At 36.5% G+C, this 22,584-nt stretch overlaps 2 protein-coding genes across 2 annotated transcripts; one reads left to right on the plus strand and one right to left on the minus strand.

Annotated features, from left to right (window-relative positions):
* The first annotated feature begins 12,931 nt into the window (after positions 1 to 12,931).
* Positions 12,932 to 15,278, plus strand: LOC148191158 (cytochrome P450 76T24-like). The gene is made up of 2 exons (XM_088101527.1): positions 12,932 to 13,895; positions 14,521 to 15,278. The coding sequence occupies exons 1-2, from the start codon at positions 13,002 to 13,004 to the stop codon at positions 15,121 to 15,123; spliced, it is 1,497 nt and encodes a 498-aa protein (XP_087957653.1). The 5' UTR covers positions 12,932 to 13,001; the 3' UTR covers positions 15,124 to 15,278.
* A 2,578-nt stretch (positions 15,279 to 17,856) lies between these two features.
* Positions 17,857 to 21,614, minus strand: LOC148191159 (uncharacterized). The gene is made up of 5 exons (XM_088101543.1): positions 20,889 to 21,614; positions 19,554 to 19,760; positions 19,365 to 19,446; positions 19,021 to 19,062; positions 17,857 to 18,187 (listed from the first exon to the last, which is right to left on the minus strand). The coding sequence occupies exons 2-5, from the start codon at positions 19,589 to 19,591 to the stop codon at positions 17,957 to 17,959; spliced, it is 393 nt and encodes a 130-aa protein (XP_087957669.1). The 5' UTR covers positions 19,592 to 19,760; positions 20,889 to 21,614; the 3' UTR covers positions 17,857 to 17,956.
* Positions 21,615 to 22,584: the final 970 nt, after the last annotated feature.

The following is a 22,584-nucleotide window of genomic DNA, read 5'->3' on the forward strand; positions in this document are numbered from 1 at the left end:
GAGAATGATGTTTTGCTTAGAATCTAGCTCGTTTGCTGAGTATAGTACTTGGTGTGCGATGCACCAATGTTTTTACTCATAAGTCCTTGTGGAATAGGGAAACATGTCCTTTAGTTGTGAGGGCGAGACCACTCAAACCACCCTGTTTGGTATAACAAGTGTGTGAGGTGGGGTATAGGAGATAGATAGACTAATGTCTTTCATGTTCATGGTGAGGATCATGGTGATGTTCGTGGTGATGTTCATGGGGATGTTCATGTTGAGGTTTGTAATGAAGATGATGTTGAGGTTCATGTTGATGAGGATGATGTTGGAATTGGTATCGCGTAGCAGAATGTTTAAAAAGCGTGTTAAACGGACAATAACTAAGAGGGGAGGGGTGAATTGGTTCTTTTAAAATTTTGGTTTTCTTTTAGAACTTTTATCGAACAATTTATGAATAAAAGATGAAGGGATAGAGAAAATCACACAAATGATTTTATTTTGGTTCGAATCAAAAGATTCTACATCCAGTCGTTAATCATTATAAAAGAGTGATTAACTTTTTCACTAGAAATCAATTTCATATTACAATGAGAGTAATACAACAATTAAGAACAGAATAAACATTCCTTCGATACACGATGGAATGAATACCAGCTCAATCAACTTGTAGAGAACCGCTTGCACCTTTAGACACACTAACCACAAGCTTCTCCTTTCTCAAGACTTGATTAAGCTCACACTTAAACTAGAGAACTTCCTTAGAACAATTTTGTGCTCTCAAATGGTATAGGTATATACTAAAATAATTAGGAGTGTTCTATATATAAGCCATGGGTCAGAAAATGAAAAGACAACTCCCAACTACTAGTGATAATCAATTGTCACAAGTGATAATCGATTATTTCAAGCCGTTATGGGTTTTGTAAAACGTGATAATCGATTATCCTTAGTGATAATCGATTATTTCCGAACCCTGGACAATATCAAAACTTGTGGTGATAATCGATTATCCCCTATGATAATCGATTATTGCCGAGATGAACCGTTTTCCACTTTTGCTTTGGATAATCGATTATCCCCTATGATAATCAATTATTGCCGCAAGAAATCACTAAGTTATGAAACTTCTAAGTGTTTACAATTCAAAAATAACTCATACAAATGCTTTCTACAAAGAATGCTTTTAACATTTAAAGTATTGGACTCTTCAATTCCTCGGTCTTTAAGTTCATCATCATCAAAATCTCTTCAACGCATCAACGCTTCATATTGGAAACATATGACATTGATGACGAAGATCATGATATTGATGATGATGACCTTCACGACAATCATGGTGTTCGTGATGATGATTTTAATAAGGATAATGATGTAAATAAATGTTTTGTTATTATGTTGTGTTTATTTAACATTCATATATTGTGTTGTTATTGGTTGTTTTGACGGTAGCTTACCCATACTTGTTTGTGTTTATATTATGTTTTCGGCAATGATCGTATGACCTTTGTTATACGGGAGCAGAGGGTGTTGTAGATGTTTCAGATGTATGATTGAGTTGTAAGAGGATGAGGGAAGACTTGTGCTTATCTATAGTTCTTTATGCTATAAAATTTTGAAGCAATGTAATCAAATTCATTTTATTTCATTTCTTGTTTTCATTAATTTTGAAACTTTGTAATTGGACAATGGTGGGAAACAATTATGACTTTGATTATTTTTGCACAAGCTAAATAATGAAGTTTTATGAATACCATTTTTCGCATTGTATCGTATGTAATGTGGACCGAGCAGTCATGGAATAAGGCCGATCGGGCTATCCGCTGTTGGTCAACCTGGTCAAATGATTTTCATTGGTATTGGGCCTAGTTGGGCCTACAGCGATAACAAGCTACTTCAAATGGTAATTGGGCCAATAATCCAGCAGATAATAAAATAATGAAGGATATCTGGTTAGACATATTTGATAAACCAAATCTAAAATATTTGGTTGAAGATATTGAGAAAGTCGTTTATGAGTAACTAACCGGATCTCTAGGTAAGGTTGTTTTTATTTGACTTATGAAACACTTATAAATACAGGGCCAAGGCTAAAAGCCAGGTACGTTCCACTTACGCTTTACTTACACTCTACTACTCAAAATACTAAAAACAGTGCAAACCATTCACTGAGTATTTCATTAAGAGCTAAAGCTCTTCAATAACACGCCTAACTTGAGCGTCGAAATTCCTTTTGCAGGTACATCCTACCCATCAAGAAGGAGACCGATCGGTTCACGCCAATATCGAACGGTCAGTAAGAAGGAGACCGATCGGTTCACACTAATACCGAACGGTCAACAGCAGGAGATTGAAGGAAGACAGGCGATCCAGGCAGCCAAAGACAAGGAAGACACGTTGGAACAGGTTAGTCTCTCGGTCCCGAAAATATCTACCGAAACATTTTGGCGCCCATCGTGGGGCCGAGAGCAAGCAGAAGAAGCCTGATGGTAACCACAAGGAGTATGTCAGAACAACAAAGCACTAGAGGATTGATAGAGCAAGTGCAAGCGCAAATGCAAGCGCAAGCACTAACTCTGCAGGAGCAGATATAGGCTCAGATGCAAGCATAGACACAGACCATGCAAGAACAATTGCAAGCGCAAGCACAAGCTCAACAAGAGATGCAACGGAAACATGAAGAAGAAATAGCAATACTAAGAACCGGACGGTATAACCGACCACCATCTGAGCAGTTCTCAGTGTCGTCAGCCCACCGTGATCAAACTAACAACGGCAACCCGAACGACAACCCGAATGGTAACCAGAATGACAACCAGAATGGTAACCCAAACGGCAACCCGAACGACAACCAGAACGACAACCAGAATGGCAACCCGAACGGTAACCAGAATGGCAATCCAAACGGTAACCAGAATAATAAGCCGAACGGTAATCCAAATGGTGGCCCGCACGACAATTCCAGAGGAGAAGAGCCCATCGATTTACTGCCGTTCACGACAACAATCATGCAGGCTCCAATGCCCGAGAGAACTCCTCCAACAATGGAAAAGTAAGATGGGTCCACTGATCCAGATGATCACATCAGGGCATTCCTAAACTCAATGGCGTTTTACACAAGCAGTGACCCAGTTAAATGTCAAGTCTTTTCATTATCACTTACAGAAGAGGCACTATCGTGGTACAATACTCTTCCTCCCGGCACAATAGATTGTTTTGCCACTATAAAATCCCTCTTTAGGAGCCAATATGCATCCAGCCGGGTGCAAGACCTAACACTAGCAGAACTCGTCAATACCAAACAGGAGAAGGACGAATCTCTGCGAGCCTTCATGAAGAGATATAATGAAACCTCTCGGCAGATCAAGGACATTGGCCACACCTTAATCATCAACAATTTACCCTAATGCCTGAAAGCGAGATATTTCTCAAAAGACCTATATGTCGAACCTCCCAAAACTATGGAGGAACTCCATGAGAGAGTGGCAAAGTTTATTCGCATAGAAGACATAAGGCAGTCGCAGAAATAGAAGCAACAAGAGGTTACGGGTGGGAGTAAAAAGGAGGGAGAACGACCATTCCACAACAACGGGGACCATCCCATAAAAATTTCCCTCGCACTCCTTAGTTTAACCACTATACAGCCCTTAATGCACCCCGAACAAAGGTTCTAGAGGAAGCTTTTGCTATTGATTTAATCACACTCTTACGGAGATCTTCTCCCATAGACGCTAACGAAGGAAAAACCTGTCAGTATCATCTAAATAAGGGCCACACCACAGAAGAATGTACCACGTTAAAAAAATTGAGAGGCTCATCCAAGAGGGCCATCTACAGAAATTCATAAAGGAAAAGGAGACCAGGAGGAGAAGCCCAACCAAAGAAAGGTCGCGGCACAGGCATACCGAACGGTCTTATGAAAGACCCGAACGGTCTTATGAAAGATCTGAACGGTTCTCTGAAAGTACCAAACGGAAACGAAGGCACAGTCACAGTCATAGCCAAAGTCGCATTCGCGAACGCGACTGATCGATCATCAAGCAGATCAATACCATTTCCGGTAGTTTCGCTGGAGCATCCTCTTCAGCAAGGAAGAGACATCTGAGGAGCCTAAAGAACGTCCACATGGTGGATAGGAAACCTCGATCCATGCCACCCATCGTCTTCAATGATCAAGGTCATCACAGTCGAGATATCTCAGTGTCTTATTAGCAAGGTGCTGGTTGATAAGGGCAGCTCGTTCAACATCTTGTATTGGCAGACGTTCCTGAAAATGGACTTGTCCGAGGACATAATAGCCCCCTTCAATGAACAAATTGTAGGGTTTGCAGGAGAAAGGGTTGATACTTGAGAGTATTTATACTTGAGGACTCGGCTTGGAACAGGAAACCTCGATCGAGAACTCAAAGTCATATTCTTATTGGTAGAAGCAAATACTTCCTATAATGCATTGCTGGGGCACCCTTGCCTGAATGTGTTTGGAGCTATAGTGTCCACCCCTCACCTAACCATGAAGTTCCCATCAGAACGCGGAACCATATGTACCGTATGGGCGGACCAGCTAACCGCTCGGTAGTGCTATGTTGCAAGATTAAAACTCACACGTTTTGTCCCCAACGACAACCTAGAAGGCAAGAAACTGTTGTGATCGATCTGGACCCGCGATCTAACACAAATGACCGCATACAACCTTTGGGAGACACCAAGCCGCTTGTGCTTGGTAACAATGAGTCACAGGTGACATCCATAGGGGGAGCGATGGGAAAGACCGATGAGGAAAGATTGACGAAAGTCTTGAAAACCAATGCAAATCTGTTTGACTGGACGACTTCATACATGCCTGTGATTCATCTGAGTGTCATGACTCACAAGCTGGCTATATTCAGAGAAGCACGACCAGTTGCTCAAAAGAATCGAAGATTCTGTGAGGAAAAGAGAAACGCTATACAGGATGAAGTCACTAAACTCTTGAAGGTTGGGTTTATCAGGGAAATAACCTACACCACGTGGCTAGCCAACGTGGTTATGGTCAAAAAACGGCCAATGGAGGATGTGTGTGGACTTCACGGACCTAAACAAAGTCTGCCCCAAGTATTCATACCCCCTGCCAAGCATGGACCGTCTGGTAGATGGGGCCTTAGGGCATGCAGTGTTAAGTTTCTTGGATGCATATTCAGGATACAACCAAATTCCCATGTACGCACCAGATCAGGATAAAATGACATTCATAACCGAACAGTCCAACTAGTGTTACGAAGTGATGTCGTTCGGTCTGAAGAAACTAGGAGCCACATACCAGCGCCTAATGGACAAAATAATTTTAGAATGTTTTGGTTTTTTCACTACACCATCCACCCTTAAATTTGGGGTGTTATAAGAAACGACCATGACCCCAAAAACTATCATGTGAACTATAGTAATGTGAATAGCAACTCATGTTGTTCTGAAGAAGAAAGTTTTTCACAAATGTTTTTAAAAGAAATTCACAACTATGAATGAAAAGATTTTCACAAATGTTTTCCTTTTTTTGGTTGAGGATTTATAGAAAGAAACTAATAGCAAAGATGTTCAAAGTAGCTCCCGGGAAGGAAAGATGAGTCACAATGGACAAGGTGGGAAACCATGTCCTTCCTATATAGAGTTTCCTCATATTACCTTTACCAAAGCTTCTAGGTAAAACTCTTCCAAAACATAAATGTAAAATGTTGCTAAAAAAAAGAAAGGTTAATCTAACATGCAATAAAGTTACCTATATATCATGGAGAACTTTAAAAGGAAACAAAGCAAATAATATAAGGAATGTAAAATGTAAACAAGCTAATGATCCTAGGTGAAAGTGCAAGTGACACTTTGGAGCCCCTTAACACACTTTTAGTTCTAAAGTGGAATTAAAGCTATTACAAATATTTAGTTAAGGAGATGAGATTGCACCAAAGGCATTTTCCCAAGACACCAAAGCAAAGAAGCAAATGAACCAAAAATCACAAAGCAAATGAACCAAACAAGTACAAAGTTTCGTGATATAGCAATAAAAAATGCAAAACACTGTGAGCTTTTTATCTTTCTTCTTCAATGTTTATTCTCACTTCATTTCACTCCAAATGACTCTTTGTAGCCTCCATTTTCCAAGCCAATTAGGAGTATCTTCTAGCAAGCTTTTTCCACCTTTAAGATGCTACTTGAAAGGTAAGTTATACTCCAAAAAGAAGCATAATCCCAAGAAGTGTAAACCACTTAAGAGGTCAAGAAAAAGAAGCAACAAAAGGAAAATTTGAAAAGCTAAACTTAAATGGAGTATATATGATACAAGACGTATAAAATGCAAAGAAGAGACAAACTAGAAATAAGGCACAAAAATAAGTAAGTGTTAAGACAAAATCGTCTATGCGCCAAAACGCTCTCAAGTTTTGAAGTTTAACCAAATAACATTAAAATGGGATAATAATCTGAAAACAACTTAGGATGAAAACACAAGACCTAGAACCAAAATCCCCAACATAGAAAATCTTAGGAAAACACTTAGGTTCTTAGGAAATAGAAAAACATTTAGGTCAACACACCCAGACATTGTGCTAAACGGTTATTATGCCTAAAGTGTCTAAGAGAGTTAAAGATAAACGGTTAATGCTTATCATACCCAAAGGGTATTCAGTTTAGCTCTCGAAAACAAAACAATGTCTAGACGATTTCTTTGACAAAACACACTAAAAGATTAAAAGCATAAAAACATTAAAAGAAAACAAGCAAAGTTAAACGCTATCTGCCTAAAAAGACAAAATTACACGTGTTTACTTGCCTAAACGATACCATGAGCTAAAACAATACTTCATCAAATGATGAAGTCTTTACTCAAAGCTTTGTATCTTAAAGAGAAAAGCTTAATTGTCAAATGTTACCTTAACAGTAGGAAATCAAAAAGCACTTTGTTGTTATGAGCAAGCATTAAATGACATTAAATGCTTTATGTTCAAAAACAACAAAAGTGATAAGAAAACACATATCTGCTTCATGCACAATTTACTCTATTATTTTTAGATAAGCTATTCTACAAACATGCACAAAGCTTCAGATCAAAATATCAGAAGTGGACATTAGAGACAAAAGAGATATTCAGATCAAAATATCAGAAGCCATGCCTAAAAGGACGTACTACTTACTTCAAGCAAAGTACTGAAAAAGGTTGTCTACTCTCACAAGTTGACTTCTCCAATGATTGGTGTACATGAAGAAAGAGAAAGTAAAGGAATCAAGGCAGATGCTTAGTCTAACGGATATTTATTCAACAAGTCTTTAAATATAAGAACATTCAAAAGAAAAATCAAGAGGATAGTAAGAGAAAAACTTACAACGAAATTTTTATCCTTAGAAGCGTTCAAAAGAGAAGAAAAGAAAGAGCTCAAGAAAAGAATATATATGAGCAAAAGAGAAAAAGAGAAAAGAGAAGAGAAGAAGAGAAATGTTCTCAAGCTTCATTATTATATTGCTTACTGATTGTAAGAAAGAGACAAAGAGAAAAGAGAGAAACATTTGCGAGTGTTTAGACTACTTTGTATTATAATCATATCCTCTATGCGAGAGTAATAGTCTGAACAACTTATAAAAAATTGTTGATTGCAATTCTGGAGAGAATTAAAACACTTACAACTAAACTAAGATTGAGTTAAGGAAATCTAGGCAAGGTTGCTTAGTACAAAGAGTGATGTAAATACTCAAAGGAAATCTAGGCAAGGTTGCCTAGTACCAGGAGTGGTGCGAATACCCAAGGGAAATCTAGGCAAGGTTGCTTAGTCCAGAGTGGTGCGAATACTCAGTTGTAATCTTGTGGAGATTTTAGTGGAACCCTTTACGGAGGACATTGAACGTAACTTAGTTGGAATGAACCAGTATAAAAATAATTGTGCATCTATCTCTTCTCTTACCTAAAAGCTTCTCTTATAAAAACCTGTAGTTGTGTTTTTATTTCCAAATAAAAGAACCTTCTAAACTAAACGATTATTCTTCAACTAAGGAGGTTCTTATAAAACTCTGTAGTGTATATTCTGAGTAGCACGTAAAAAACAACAATCGTTTAAAACTTTTATTAGATCGAGCGTTTAAGATTTCATAAGAAATTTTCAAAGCTCGATTATGTGCTATATCAGAAGGGTTGCAAAAAGAATTTTTCCATTAACACTATTCAAGCCACCTTCTAGTGTTTTTAAGGTAGTTCAATAAGTACTCAGAAGGAAAGTCCTATGAATGGTACTAGAATAGATGAATGAGATGATTCACAAGTGATGTAATGTAAGGAGTCAAACGATGTAATGTCTTTAGGAAGAATTGATGTTCAACATGAAGAATAAGATGGTTCACAAGCAAGAACAAATTCCAAATTCAAAATGGGTCTCTAGTTGTTGTTGTCCATTTTCTTTTAAGTCTTTTTTTCACTTCTTTTGTCCCTTTTCTTTTCTTCCCTTTCTTTAACTTTTGTAGAGGGAAATGATCTTTTTTTCTTACATCAACTTGAAACAACAACAACCAATATATAATTTAGTAATTTCATACCCATTATCAAGGCTAAGACAATAAAAAATTATAGAGAATCCTAAAGAATCAATTAGTGTTTGACAATTACAAAAAGACTCTAATAAATCCTAACTCTAAGAAATTGTTTATGACACTACAAACAAGCATGAACACTTACAACCAATACCTAAAACACACCATAAATCAAGGGGTAACATAGAAATGCGTTTTCAAATTTTTTATACTTGTAAAATGAAAATAAATGGCTAAACATGGAAGTCATAACAATTTGGAATCAACATGACATTAGACAAAACCATAGGATCATAAAATCAAAGAAAAGACTCAAAACTCATATGACATTCAATGAAAATGATCAAAAAAATTTAGATACCCAACATATACCTAAATGACAAAAAAACAAAAAGGAATTCTAACCTATACATGGATGGCTAAAAAAGAACCAGTAATTTGAACAAAAATTTAGAAACACATGGAACACATACATGGATCATGTAATACCCCTAATGGAATGCCATGTGTAAAAGAAAATAATAAAGTACAAAATTTATAAAAAAAACATTCTTGACAAAAAAATTTAACAACGTGGAAGCAAAACCATAAACATATCATATGCCCGTACATCACACAAAACAAATATTAATTGTCTTTTACAACACTAAATTAAACACACTTAAATAAAATCAATATAAAACCCCAACAATTATTATTCCTCGTCTCTCTTTTCGAGCTACTCTAAATCAGCCTCATCTGCAACACCATCACTCACGTACAAGTACGATCATTGCAGGTGGAACCACAACCACAACATGCAAGGGTGAGCAACCAGAAACATCATATAATATAACAAAGTATAAAAAGATTAAAACAGGCTAACAAGCTATATCATCATACCTTGATGCGAAATATATCATTACAGTCAGGCCTTTCACAAAACCAATGTCGTTTCCTTGTAATTCGTCGTCACAACCTATTCTCAATAATAGGTGATTTAAGTCATCTTCCATCACAACTTCTGACCTATCTCCCTAACTCCTCAAGGACTAACGAGTAAAAATACTAATACTAAGTGCATTGGTGCACTATTTTCAATACGAGCCGAAGTCATTGGACGAGACATCCACCCATTTTATTTCCTTGCACAAAAGGAAATGTGACACTCAAATCTTTGTCTCACACGAGATACAAACTTATATCGTTTAGATATGCTCACACGTTCCACGAAATTACAAGTAAATAACATAGTTTATGTGCACAACCCAAACACATACATATTCTCAATAACATGTATTAAATCAATCCATAAACGTAGGCCAAACAAAATAACTAAAAATCTCAATAATTGTTTAAAAAATAGTTCTCTCTTTTTTATTGAAACACCCCCTAAAATTACTAAGCTCACATCCTTGTCCACTAAAACATAATTTCTGACGCACTTGAAATTTCTAAGTTCACACCTCTGTTTACTAAACATAATTTCTGACACAGCCCCTTAATTACTAAGTTGACACTTTTGTCTACTAAAACTGAATTTCTGTCGCAGCTCCTGAAATTTTTAATTTCACACCCTCTATTTAAACAAAATTTCTAACGCATCCCCTGAAATTTCTAAGTTCATACCCTTGTCCACTAAAACAAAATTTCAGACGAACCCCCTGAAATTTCTAAGTTCTCACCCCTGTCTACTAAACAAAATTTCTGACATAGCCCCTGAATTACCAAGTACACACCTCAGTCTACTAAAATAGAATTTTGTCCCAACTCTTGAAATTTCTAATTTCACACCCTGGTCAACTAAATCTAACGCTCCCCTTGAAATTTTTAAGTTCACACCCTGTCGACTAAAAACAAATTCTAACACACCCCTGAAATTTCTAAGTTCACACCCCTGTCTACGAAACCAGAATTTCTGACACACCCCTGAAATTTATAAGTTCACACATTTGTCTACTAAAACAAATTTTCTGACGCAGTCCTTGAAAATTTGTAAGTTCACACCCCTGTTCACTATTCTAACATTTCTGGAACACCCCCTATTTTTACTAATGAAAGTAAACAACCCCAAAACTCATAAATTCACAACCCCAACCACACTTTTAACATTCTCACTTATTCATTCATTTCTTCCACTAAAAGGAAGAGAAAATTCACCCTCTTCACACCCGCACACACTCTAGATTTAGAGTGTAGGAATGTACCCTACATGCAAAACATAAAAACATAACAAGAAGAGTTCTAAATATAACAAAGAAACATAGTATATATATTCATACGTGAAACACTTAGCAAAGAACCAAAAACATGCACACTTCCACATCCACCACAAGTTTTGAACTACCAATAGAAACCCATGCAAGCACCACATCATGCATATATAATATAGCTTTAAACTAAACCCCACCCTTCACAAAACACATACCCATGGTTCCCCCCTCACATACAACAACAAAGCAAAAGCCCATGCAAATACCATCAAGTTATACATACATGTTAAAGATTGAAACTAACCTCATCCCTCACAAAAATATATTTTATGGCTACTCCCCTTTGAAGAGCTCTCTCTCTAAATGTTCCTCTAGTCCTCTAGTTCTCACTCACACCACACTTATGATAAGAGCATATCATTCTTGTCAAGAGTAACCCAAAATACATGGGTGCAAAAGGTGTTTTAAAGAGTAAAAATGAATACCCCTACGGTGGCTATCTAAATCTTACAACGATACAAGTGAACCCCTCTCAATACCCTTTGTTTGTAAGACCTGAAAAATTATAGCAGTTAGGAAATGAAGTGGTTATGAGACTTGAGTATGATTGTTTGGTAATTGGTGTTTAATTCTTATGTGTTTCTTTTTATGATTATAATTGCTATGTTTATTATTAATGTCATTGNTTGAAAGTAAATCCTTCTCAAACTTCCACTCTTTTTTTCCTTAAGGGCTCCTAATTTTATTACGCACTAGTAAAAAAAAAAGGCTCTTTTAACGCGCTATATATGCCTCGGTTCTACTGAAACCGAGACGTATAAAAGTGCGATGGCATTTCGATAATATTGAGCAGTTATATGCCTCGGTTATACTTGAACCAATGTCTATAGATGTTACTATCTCGAGTAGAAGGCCAACCGAGGCATATAATATAAATTTTAAATGGTTTAGACACCGGTTTGCTGTGTAACTGATGCACTTAAAGGGTTTAGACACCGGTTTTAAATATAACCGAGGCATATACCCTTAGGTTAAAATCAAAAACCCTCTCGCAGACTCTCGCACTCTCGCACTCTCGCTCTCATCTCTCGCGCTCTCATCTGTGCCTCCCTCCCTCCGTCACGATTTCTTCTCTCCACCAAACCCCATCATCAAACCGCCACCATCACCAGCCATTACGGTCGCCGCAACCACTACCGTTCAACCACGCCGCCGGCCACCACGCGCAAACCCGCAAGCCGCCACCACAACGCCTTCGTTCTCGTCCAAACTCCATGGAGGCCGCGACCACGCATCGATAGATTTCTTCTTCCTTCTCCACGCCACCTTTCTCCACGCCACCACCACCTCGTCGTGTGCAACGGCTTCGAGTGCGGCTTCCAGATCCAGATCTAGATCCAGATCGCGATCCCCTTTCTCTCCCTTTTCTTTTTGTTTCTCAGATGGTGCTATTCGTGGACCGCTTGGTGGAGTCGCTGGCCTAGCACCCGCTTACTGCTTGCCGTCGGGAGCCGCTTGCCGTCGGGAGCCGCTTGCCGTCGGGAGCCGCTTGCTGTCGGGAGCCGCTTCCCGCTTGCCGCTTGTCGTCGGGTGTCCGTGGTTTCTTTGATTTTTTTTCCAGCTCTGTAATGTATCTGAAGTATGATTTTCTGATGTTCTGATGTATCTGAACTTTGATACTCTGTAATGATTTTCGGATTCTATTTTCTGATTTTTTTTTCCATTTGTTATATGCTCTATAATGAAGAACATTGATTCTTTCATCCCACTGGCTTTTGTTATATGCTTTGTAATGTATGTATCTGAACTTTGATGTTCTGTATTGAATCCTGGAGTGATTTTCTGAACTATTAAAGGTTTGAGGAAAAGGTCCCAGGTTCAGCAGTTTTTTGATTTTTTTTTTATTAAAATTTTCTAAGATACGGTCTCGGTTCAAAAGAGGACCGAGGCAAAAATTGAACTCTTTTTGACTCAGTTCACAACCGAGGCATTAAACTTATCCTTTTTATCTCGTCTCTATATGCCTCGGTTGCAGAACCGGTGCCTATAAGCGAAATTAACCGGTGTCATTTCTCTTTATTGATCTAGTGACGAAATTGTTGCATAAAATGAATCTGATAAAGTAAAGCGAATTCTGAACAGTAATCATTTTTTTTTTGTCAAATAGCAGGACACGTTTCCACATGTATTTCAGTATATATTTTGTTAGGTGAATTTAAGCTTTGAATAACTCTCAGTGTCTCAAGAATCAGTCTCTCATTTTCCAGTGCACACCAGAGAAGCAAAACAATGGAGTACCTTCTTCCACTTCTTCTTCTAATCACCATACTGTGTGTAACCATTCATGTACTCATCTCAACCTTCAAACCGATGAAAACCTCAAAGTACCCTCCAGGGCCTTACCCTTTTCCCATCATAGGAAACATCTTGGAGCTTCGAAACCTGCCACACATAAAACTTGCCGAGCTTTCCCAAATTTATGGTCCTATAATGAGTCTCAAGCTTGGTAGCATTACCACCATAGTCATTTCCTCTCCACATCTTGCCAGAGAAGTACTGCAAACAAAAGATCAAATCTTTTCCAACAGGACAATCCCAGATGCTGTTCGAGCTCTTGACCATCACTCAAATTCCGTTGCATGGCTTCCACCTTCAGAAGAATGGAGGATCCTTAGGAGGGCTTGTGTTACCAAAGTGTTCTATTCTAAGCAGCTTGATTCTACAGAAGCTATTCGCCAAAGTAAGGTGAAAGAGTTGATGAATTATGTCAAGGAAAAATGTGAGAAAGGTGAAGCCTTGGATATTGGTGAGGCTTCCTTCACAACTGTGCTTAATTCCATATCAAACACTTTCTTCTCAATGGATTTAGCTCATTACGCTTCTGACAAGTCTCAAGAGTTCAAGGACATCATTTCGGGCATCATGGAAGAAACTGGAAGGCCTAATGTTGTTGACTTTTTTCCAATCTTTCGCATGCTTGATCCACAGGGTGTTAGGAGAAGAATGAATGGTTACTTTGGAAAGTTAATTGCGATTTTTGATGGACTCATAGAAGAAAGATTGCGTTTAAGGGCATTAGAAAATGAAGACAAGGCATGCAAGGACGTGTTGGATTCTGTGTTGGAACTCATGCTTGAAGACAACTCAAAACTGACTCGTTCCCATGTTCTGCACCTGTTTGTAGTAAGTATATGTATATTTTTACAATAAATGCTATTTTGACACTCTTTGGCTTTAATAAAATTCATGATGTACGTTTGAAGTTAAATGTCATAAAAGATTATTAAGCTATATTTTCAATCAACTCAACCTAATTAACATTATGAAAATATTTCTTAAATCTTACTAAAGTGAATTTTAACCCTTAATCAACTCTAGAAATTCAATTTATAAATTCACCTTATTTTTAATTTTATTCAATATGAGAATTCTAATATATAAATTTCACGTTAAGACATATATATATATATATATATATATATATATATATATATATATATATTTCACATTAATCATGGTTCGATATAAAGATACAATAGACCAGACTAATAATAAATTTAGTAAAATATAGGTTTTGGTTTATTTTTGATGCCATCTAAAAAATAAAATTTAAATTCAATTCAACTTGCAAGATTTAATTTCAATTTACTTATATACATAAATTTTTCTTATTTTTATTTTTATACAACGTGAGAAGTTCAACCATTCGTAAGTTATATAATAGAGTCTCTGCGGGTTAATAAAAAATGTCTTAAATCTTGTAAATTACATATCTCTTATCCTATATGACTTGACGTATTGATGTCAGGATTTATTTGTGGCTGGGATAGACACAACGTCAAGCTCAATAGAATGGGCGATGGCTGAGTTGCTCCATAATCCAGAAAAACTAGAGAAAGTTAGAAAAGAGATTCAAACCCTTGGCAAAGGTGAACAACTAAAAGAATCAGATATCTCAAAGCTTCCTTACTTGCAAGCAGTGGTTAAGGAAAGCTTTCGTATACATCCACCCGGCCCATTGTTAGTGCCACACAAGCCAGAAGTTGATGTTGAAATAGGTAGCTTCATGGTGCCTAGAAGTGCACAAATTCTTATCAATACATGGGCCATGGGAAGGGATTCAAGGATTTGGACAAACCCAAATGAATTTAGACCCGAAAGATTCCTAGAAAGTGACATTGATTTTAAAGGGAAGGATATGGAGCTGATACCTTTTGGAGCTGGAAGAAGGATCTGTCCTGGGTTACCATTGGCTTTTAGAACTATTCACCTTGTGTTGGCCTCTCTTCTATGCAATTATGATTGGAAGCTCAAGGATGGAGAAAAATATGAGAAAATGGATATGCAAGAGAAATCTGGGTTGATCTCGCACAAGGCTCAACCTCTCTTGATCATTCCCATCCAAGCATAAGATCAAGAAAATTATATAATAAGTATTATTATAAACTGAATTTGTTCCAATCTATTCTTGTCAGTTATCTTTGAGTGTTACTTCCCTATCTTTTCTTTCTTTCGTCTATTATCTCTTCTCTTATATGATAATCTAAGTTGTTATGATTGCCTTCACCATTTCTTTTCTTCTCCACAACTCAAAATTCCACCATTGTCGCACTCTATAAAGCTTGGACACACCTCATAAATGATGTGTTTTATGTCTGATATATATCAAATACCGACACTCAATACATATAGATAAAGTGACTAATTTGAAAAACTTTTTTTTTTCTTTGACCTGAGTCCAATATAATAATAATGTCATAAATTTGTAAATTTATTACATAAATTTCAATTATAATTATAATTATATTATATAAACACTACTTTTCACTTTTTAAATATTAAATAGAGGGTTTATTATTAGGACTGTTAATTATGGAACTCACTTTCAAATCAAGTAGTAGCTCTGCAGATTTCTAGGACTGTTACACATGCAAAAGGTCAGCAGAAACAACTTTTCCCCACCTATTTCTGATGATTGGATGTAATACCTGTATGACACCCTGAATAAGAAGATAAATGAGAGAGCTTGTAAAAGGGATGTCGACTAATTACAAAGTAGAAGATATATGTTGTTGACTTAATGATTGCAAAGTTGGCGCCTGTACTAGTTCACAATCTTAAGAGATGATTTCCCTGACAAGCCAATCCAAACTAGGATAAGAGAGGTACAAAATGTGAGAAGATGGGAGAGCTTTGGCGGAGGGAAACCAATGGTACTATTACTACAGCAGAAGGACATAGAATAGAGTCACTGACAATGGGTATTGGAAACCAACGGGAATGGAAGTGCCAGTGGTTTCAAGCTCAAACAGCAAGACAGTTAGTATTAAGAAATATTTTTGTTTTTCATGTAGGAGAAGGTACTACTGGCATTAAAATCAATTGGATAATGCAAGAATATCGTCTATCAGATTATGCTTCCTCTACCAGATCATCCAAAACAAAACCTCAACCAAAATCAGTTAGTACACATTCATATACACTCGTCACAATGAGCACGTGCGCCAATCTGATATTCAGAGGATGCAAATTGGGACTAAGGTTCAATCACTACCCATGAAAAACTCACCCATCCACTCAAACACCATTCAGAAAAGATAAAACACAAGAACAAACCTTGGTCAGCAATGTCCTAGATTTGAGCTTTAACGATCTTGTGATCGATGGTGGACATGGTGTCAAGCTAAATTCATTCTTGGGACCGGTCCTTTATTCAACTTATGTAATTTCTTCATCAATATGGCTAGAGGATCATCATCATCTTTTGCTTCCTCATGATCTTCATGATTCAAAGGCTGAGCCATTTTCTTCGCCAACGTCACGCACCATTTCCTCTAAATGATCACTCATCCATTCGTCGACATAATATGAATCTCTTTACGTTGTTGGCTTATATAATACTTCCTATGCCAAGTCCAAACTGTAACACCCCTTCTCGAAGTGTCACAAAATTTTTTCAAGATGTTTAATTACATTTAAACACACAATATTTTATATCGAAAAATAATAAGGTCAGAATTTTAAAGAGTAATTATTATATTACCAACCGAACATTAAAAGTTGTTTAAAATTACAAACCGCAACGTTTCATAATTTAAAATACATATTTAAAAGTCCCAATTATTTTTCCCAACACATCCTCGCTCTAAACATCTTCGGCTTCACCTGAAACATCGTCTACTCCCGTATAAGGACACGAGTTATACGATCATCGTAGGCACACAAGTAGGGTAAGGTAACTAAAAATATAAAAATATAGATTATAGATAAACTTACATCTTTTTAATATCTAATAATATCATTAATGTATTAAAGATTGTTTTATCTTCTTGTTAATTATCGCGTAAAATCAGATAATCGAAATAATTAAACACGAGTCCTCCTCCACGTGTAGCTTCGGATATGACTCGTTCCTAATCTGTCACACGTAAATATATCTCGGTTTGTATCATTCACACTCATCTAATAAACTTATAACAAAACTGGTCCCTCATATAGACCACGGATAAGAGTCGTCCTCTACACGCAGCTTCGGACATCTCTCCCCTATTCTTCAAGGTCTTACAAGTAAAAACATTGGTCAGTAGCATCCATTCACCATGCACAATACTCGGCACGAGTAAGAAACCTACGGCAAGACATTTGTATTCCCTTGAAAGAGGAAAATGACAAGACTCGAATCCACCTATCGCCTTACACAAGCAAAAGGAATTTTTCCTTTTAACTACCAAGATAAAGCATAAATCTTCCCTTGATAAAACTAGATAATCATCCAAGGCTATTCTATTAATCTCAAGAAACCATCCATATGACAATTCACGTTAAATCCAAAAATCCAATCCAAGATCACTACAGTAAAAAAGGGCATTACCGACGGCCATAATCCTTCGGAAACATCCAAAAGCCGTCGGTAATAAGCCATTACCGACGGCTTAGCGACGGTCAGATGGCCGTCGGTAAATCCCTTGTCGCTAACCATTACCGACGGCCTTTGCCCTTCGGTAATTACCGAGGGGCAGAAGCCTTCGGTAATTACCGAGGGGCAGAAGCCTTCGGTAATTACCGAGGAGCAGAAGCCTTCGGTAATTATCTATAATGTATTTTTTTAGCTGTTTTGGTTTAGTGTATTGTTGACAATCTACGCTTGAAAAATATTAATTATATATATATAACACGCGTAAACTAAACATATATAGACGTTTATTTCCCAGAAGTAATTAATATTATGCTTGCAAAAAAGTGATTTAGCGAGACATAAAAAACATATAAGCCAAGTAATTTACAATCTTTGAATTCAAATTCACGAGTACTCTATATACTCTATATGATTGAAACACTTGTAATCCTTGATTTTGTTTATAGACCCATTTTGGAGGTAGGCTTCTAATCCAAGATATACATTCAGGACACCCAGGAATGTGACTGCAGTTCCAAGTATCCAATGTGCAAAGAACCAAACACTTCTTTTGGATCCCCTGTGAAGAACAACAACAATAATATCATATTCATCATGTTCTATTAACAATGCTAATAAACATGTTCTATTTCTCTCAAATTAACTAAAAATTAACAATGCTAATAAACATGTTCTAAAAAATTAACCAAAATTCTAAATTCTAACAGTTTTTTTCTTATTTATTTATTTAGTAAGCATCTCAGTGCTCTTTTTCTGTCAAATAAATTTTACATTTCTAGTTGAATTATTTTATCTAACACTATTGAGATACCAGATAAAAAAAATGATCCATAGTTACATAAAAAGATATAAAAGTTATGGTGATGGAGAATAAAAGATCAATTTCCAGAAATATATAAGAACAAGCATATATAAGATCAATTTCCAGAAAGATAAAAGATCAATTGCTGTGGTAAATTACATCCATATATAAGAAAAGTAAATATTCAAGTTTATTTTTGGTAAAGAAATTTAGCAAGAACAAGCATTGCCATAATTGCAGTGTAATGCATCTGATATGACACTCTATGTATTGGTTGGTGAAAGCAAATTATCTTTTTCATTGAATTAATTGGACGGTGAAATGCATGAACCCACTAATTAGATCTCTCCACTTTCTTTCCAACTGAGAAGAAGTAACCTGTCATTTACCAAATTTACATGTACTTTTTATATATAGTAAAGAATCATATTTAAATTAGAGATGATCACTAAATGACAATTAATGACGAGAATTAAAAAATAAATAAGTATAAAGGGTCTTAAGAAAGTAGTCCACAATTAAGAAACAGTAATAAAAATCCAACTCAGGATAATAGCTGGTACTGTGAGATACACAAAAAAATCACAAACCTGCATTCCAGCAGAAAATTGGTAATGCAACTCAGAATATACCTACAAAATAAAACAACAATAGAGAGAAATGAAAAAGAAGTTCATATGTTCACCTACTCCAAGCCTTTGACCATTATTGAAATAAACACACTCTATCACATAAAAGAAGCTTACGTCATTCACTTATACACTCATTTGACCAACAGCTTGAGTTAAAAAAATTCTTATTTAGAAAAATGAACCAAGGCAATGGAAGATTATAGAAAATTTATCTACCTTACCATCAAACTTCAAAAGGAAACGAAGATATTAATCATAAACTATTAGCTCATAATCTTGGGGGAATAGAATCAACTCAATACCTCTGGTGGATATGCATCTCCACTGAAATTGTTCATAAGAATCCACTGATAGTTTCCTGTAAATGTTGCCCGTCCAACCATCCTGGTTAACAACAAAAGATGGCACTTGAGTAAGATGGGAATGAGAAGGAAAACACTTCAAATATTGATAATGATAAGCAATGAAAAGGCAAAATAGGGAGGACCAACCCTTCTCCAGCAATACTGACTGAATTATTCAACATCATTTTGTTAATCAATCCACCGACTCTGTCCTCCTCCTGAATCCCCAGTTGAGACTCAGAAGAAAACCAGCACCCTTCCCCGTCTCGGTATGGAAAATTAGACACCCCAACAGTACGTGGAGGGAAAGGAGATGGCAAGGGTTCATAGTAGCGATCTTCCCAGATTAACAACCTGACAAGTAAACCATACTCAGTTAACTGAAACAAACAAACCATAGCTGCAATCAGGGCATAAAGACAAAGCATAATATTTTGGCATCTACCTGGCAGGTTAGAAAACATTGTGGGAAATCAAACACAAAAGTTAGAAGACTCAAAGCATCATGGTGATTAGTATTAAATAGAGAGATTATAAGATTAAACCGACAACGTTTCAAATTAGCTCAAGAAGAAAAGGGTCAGATTTTTATTAACGACACAAGAAGATAAGACCAAACAGAATCAAACAAGTACTGAATCAATAGATAGTGCCTTTACAAATCAAGGCAAATAAACTTCTTTTTAGTTAAAAAAACAAACTTATGTTTAAAGAAACAAAAGATTCTTGAAATCCTTCCACATGCATGCTCTTCCCACATGGTCAACCTATTTTAACCCAATTCTTTCTCTTTTTCTTTTTCTTTTCTTTCTTCCTCATAAAGCTTGTAGGACCATCCTTAACTCCTATTCTTAACTTTCTTATTTCTTCTACATTCTAAAAAGTTGCACAACCCTTACTTATGCACAGACCTGAAACCATTCATTCCTTTCTTTAACTCAAACAACCACTTTCTTTCTTTCCAATATCTCTCTCATATTCTTCTAAAACCAGCAGACCTAACCTCTTTATTTCCTCTTCTCTCTTCTTCCACGTCTTACAACATTCACACTCTTCTTTTCTCCTTCACCTATTTCCTTCATCACCAATACACCCTTATACTCTAAACCTCCTCACTCATCATTCAACTCATTCCCACGCTGCATTCTAACCTTTCTCTCTTGATCCTATGAACATGTCACACACTGGGTTTACCGAATCCAAGAAGAGACCGAGAGTGGATCCCGTGTCTGCTTTTTTCTCAATAAAAATACTCTCCTCATTCACACAATCACATTTTACATATAAAATTTCATCATATCAATGTCATTTGTTCCCTCATCCATATTCATACATAAATCAATATAAACAAAGTCACTCTCATTACATAGAACTTTTCCAAACACGAGAGAAAACACAAAAGCACCATAAAACATCCACCCAAAACTCATATTCATTTATGTAACCCATCGTGCATTAGATATAACTTTGTTCTTCCCTTACCTGGACTTTTCTTGAGCTTGCTAACCACTTTAACCTCTTACGGTTTTGATGGTAAGAGCACTGCCGCTTCTCCCCTCTTGCTCGATCAACCACTCTTCCACCAGCCTTCAACAAAAAACCTCAACCGGAGGACCAACCCTTCACAAAAATCCTCCAATGCTATTCGCTCCAATGCTATTCGCTCCAGATCTACCAACCTTCAATGAGACTGTCGTTGCTGCCACGTTCCGAACATCTCCCACGAACCCCGAAACCTGCGTCAACGAACCCAGCCGCAAAACCCCCAAATCGGCATCAACCAACCCAACTGCAAAACCACCAAACCGGCCTCAGCGAACCTAGGTGTAGAACCCCCAAACCGCCATCTTCAATCCCAGCCAAAGAATCCCCAAATCAGTGTCAACCAACCAACCCTTTGTCCCAGAATCGCTCAATATTGGAGGGCACAGGCAGAATAGGGAAGGGAAGGGGGAAGCTTCAGAGAAGAGAACAAAGGGGAGGAAAATTTGGAGAAAACGACGAAGCGTGAAGAAAATGAAAATGGAGAACGAAAACCCCGATCTCAGACTTAAATCAGCGAGAACGTTACAGACGGCTTCAAAGCCTTCGGTAATCATCTCAATACCGAGGGTTTCAAAGCCTTCGGTAATATGCCGTCTGTAAATCTCGTTTTTCCAGTAGTGGATCGTTTGTTGTCAATTCTGACCTTTGTTCAATGTTTTACTCGTAACTCTCTCTACAGAACTCCAAATGAGTTGATTCTAGTTTTGTTGGATTCTAGACTCAAATATCTTTCCTTGGGCACCAAACTCGTAATTTTTAGATCACAGAGTTAGCTGTAGTAAAAATTTTAGAATTATCTTTTTAATCACGTTTTTTTTCTTAAGCTATGACATTTGTTGACTATTTTGCTCATTACTCTCTCTACCAAACTCCAAATGAGATTATTGTTTTTGGGTTGGACAGTAGACTCAGAGTTCTATCTAATGACCATAAATTCGTAAATTTTGAAGTAGTGAGCTAATTATAGTTAATTTTTATTTTTATTTTTATTTTTATTTTAATCAATGTTTTTTTTATTCTTCCTAGATGGTTTTATTTCAATCTCTTTTGCTCAAGTTTCAATAGTGAAGATGTGTCATACTTTTCATTATTGCGTGGTTAAAAGAAATTAGGGAGGTAAAGCATGACTCTCTTAAGAAGTAATTGTGTCAAGGTTGCAGTATTCATTCAAATCAAAATACTTTCTTACAACATAATATGATAGAGATTTAAGCTTTTAATAAAATGAATCCTACAGAGGACACCGAACATTAGACTTCTCTCTATTTTTAGCAAAAGATACCATGTCATATTATAAAAATAAAATGATGATGTCTTAGATATAAGAAGATAAAAATGAAATAAGCCTAGCAAGATTCTTTATTTTCTTTAATATTATAAGTATGAAATTTAAATTAAATGGCTTTGAAAAGGTTACAGCACATTGATGTAAATGGAATAAAGAAAATGGTTCTTTATTCAACATCATAGACCATTTCACGTTTGGACAAGTGAGTGATAAAAATAAAGTTGTTCCATCTATGACAAACCAAATGAAAGAAGACAAAGTAAGCTACTCCAATTTATGAATAAGAGTAATAATTCATCCATGCTAGATGTCCTATATTATAAATAAAATCTGCAGCCTTTAGAT

This window comes from Vigna umbellata, chromosome 11 (assembly GCF_029865625.1).
Source record: "Vigna umbellata cultivar VRB3 chromosome 11, Vumbellata_1.0, whole genome shotgun sequence".
Lineage (NCBI taxonomy): Eukaryota > Viridiplantae > Streptophyta > Magnoliopsida > Fabales > Fabaceae > Vigna > Vigna umbellata.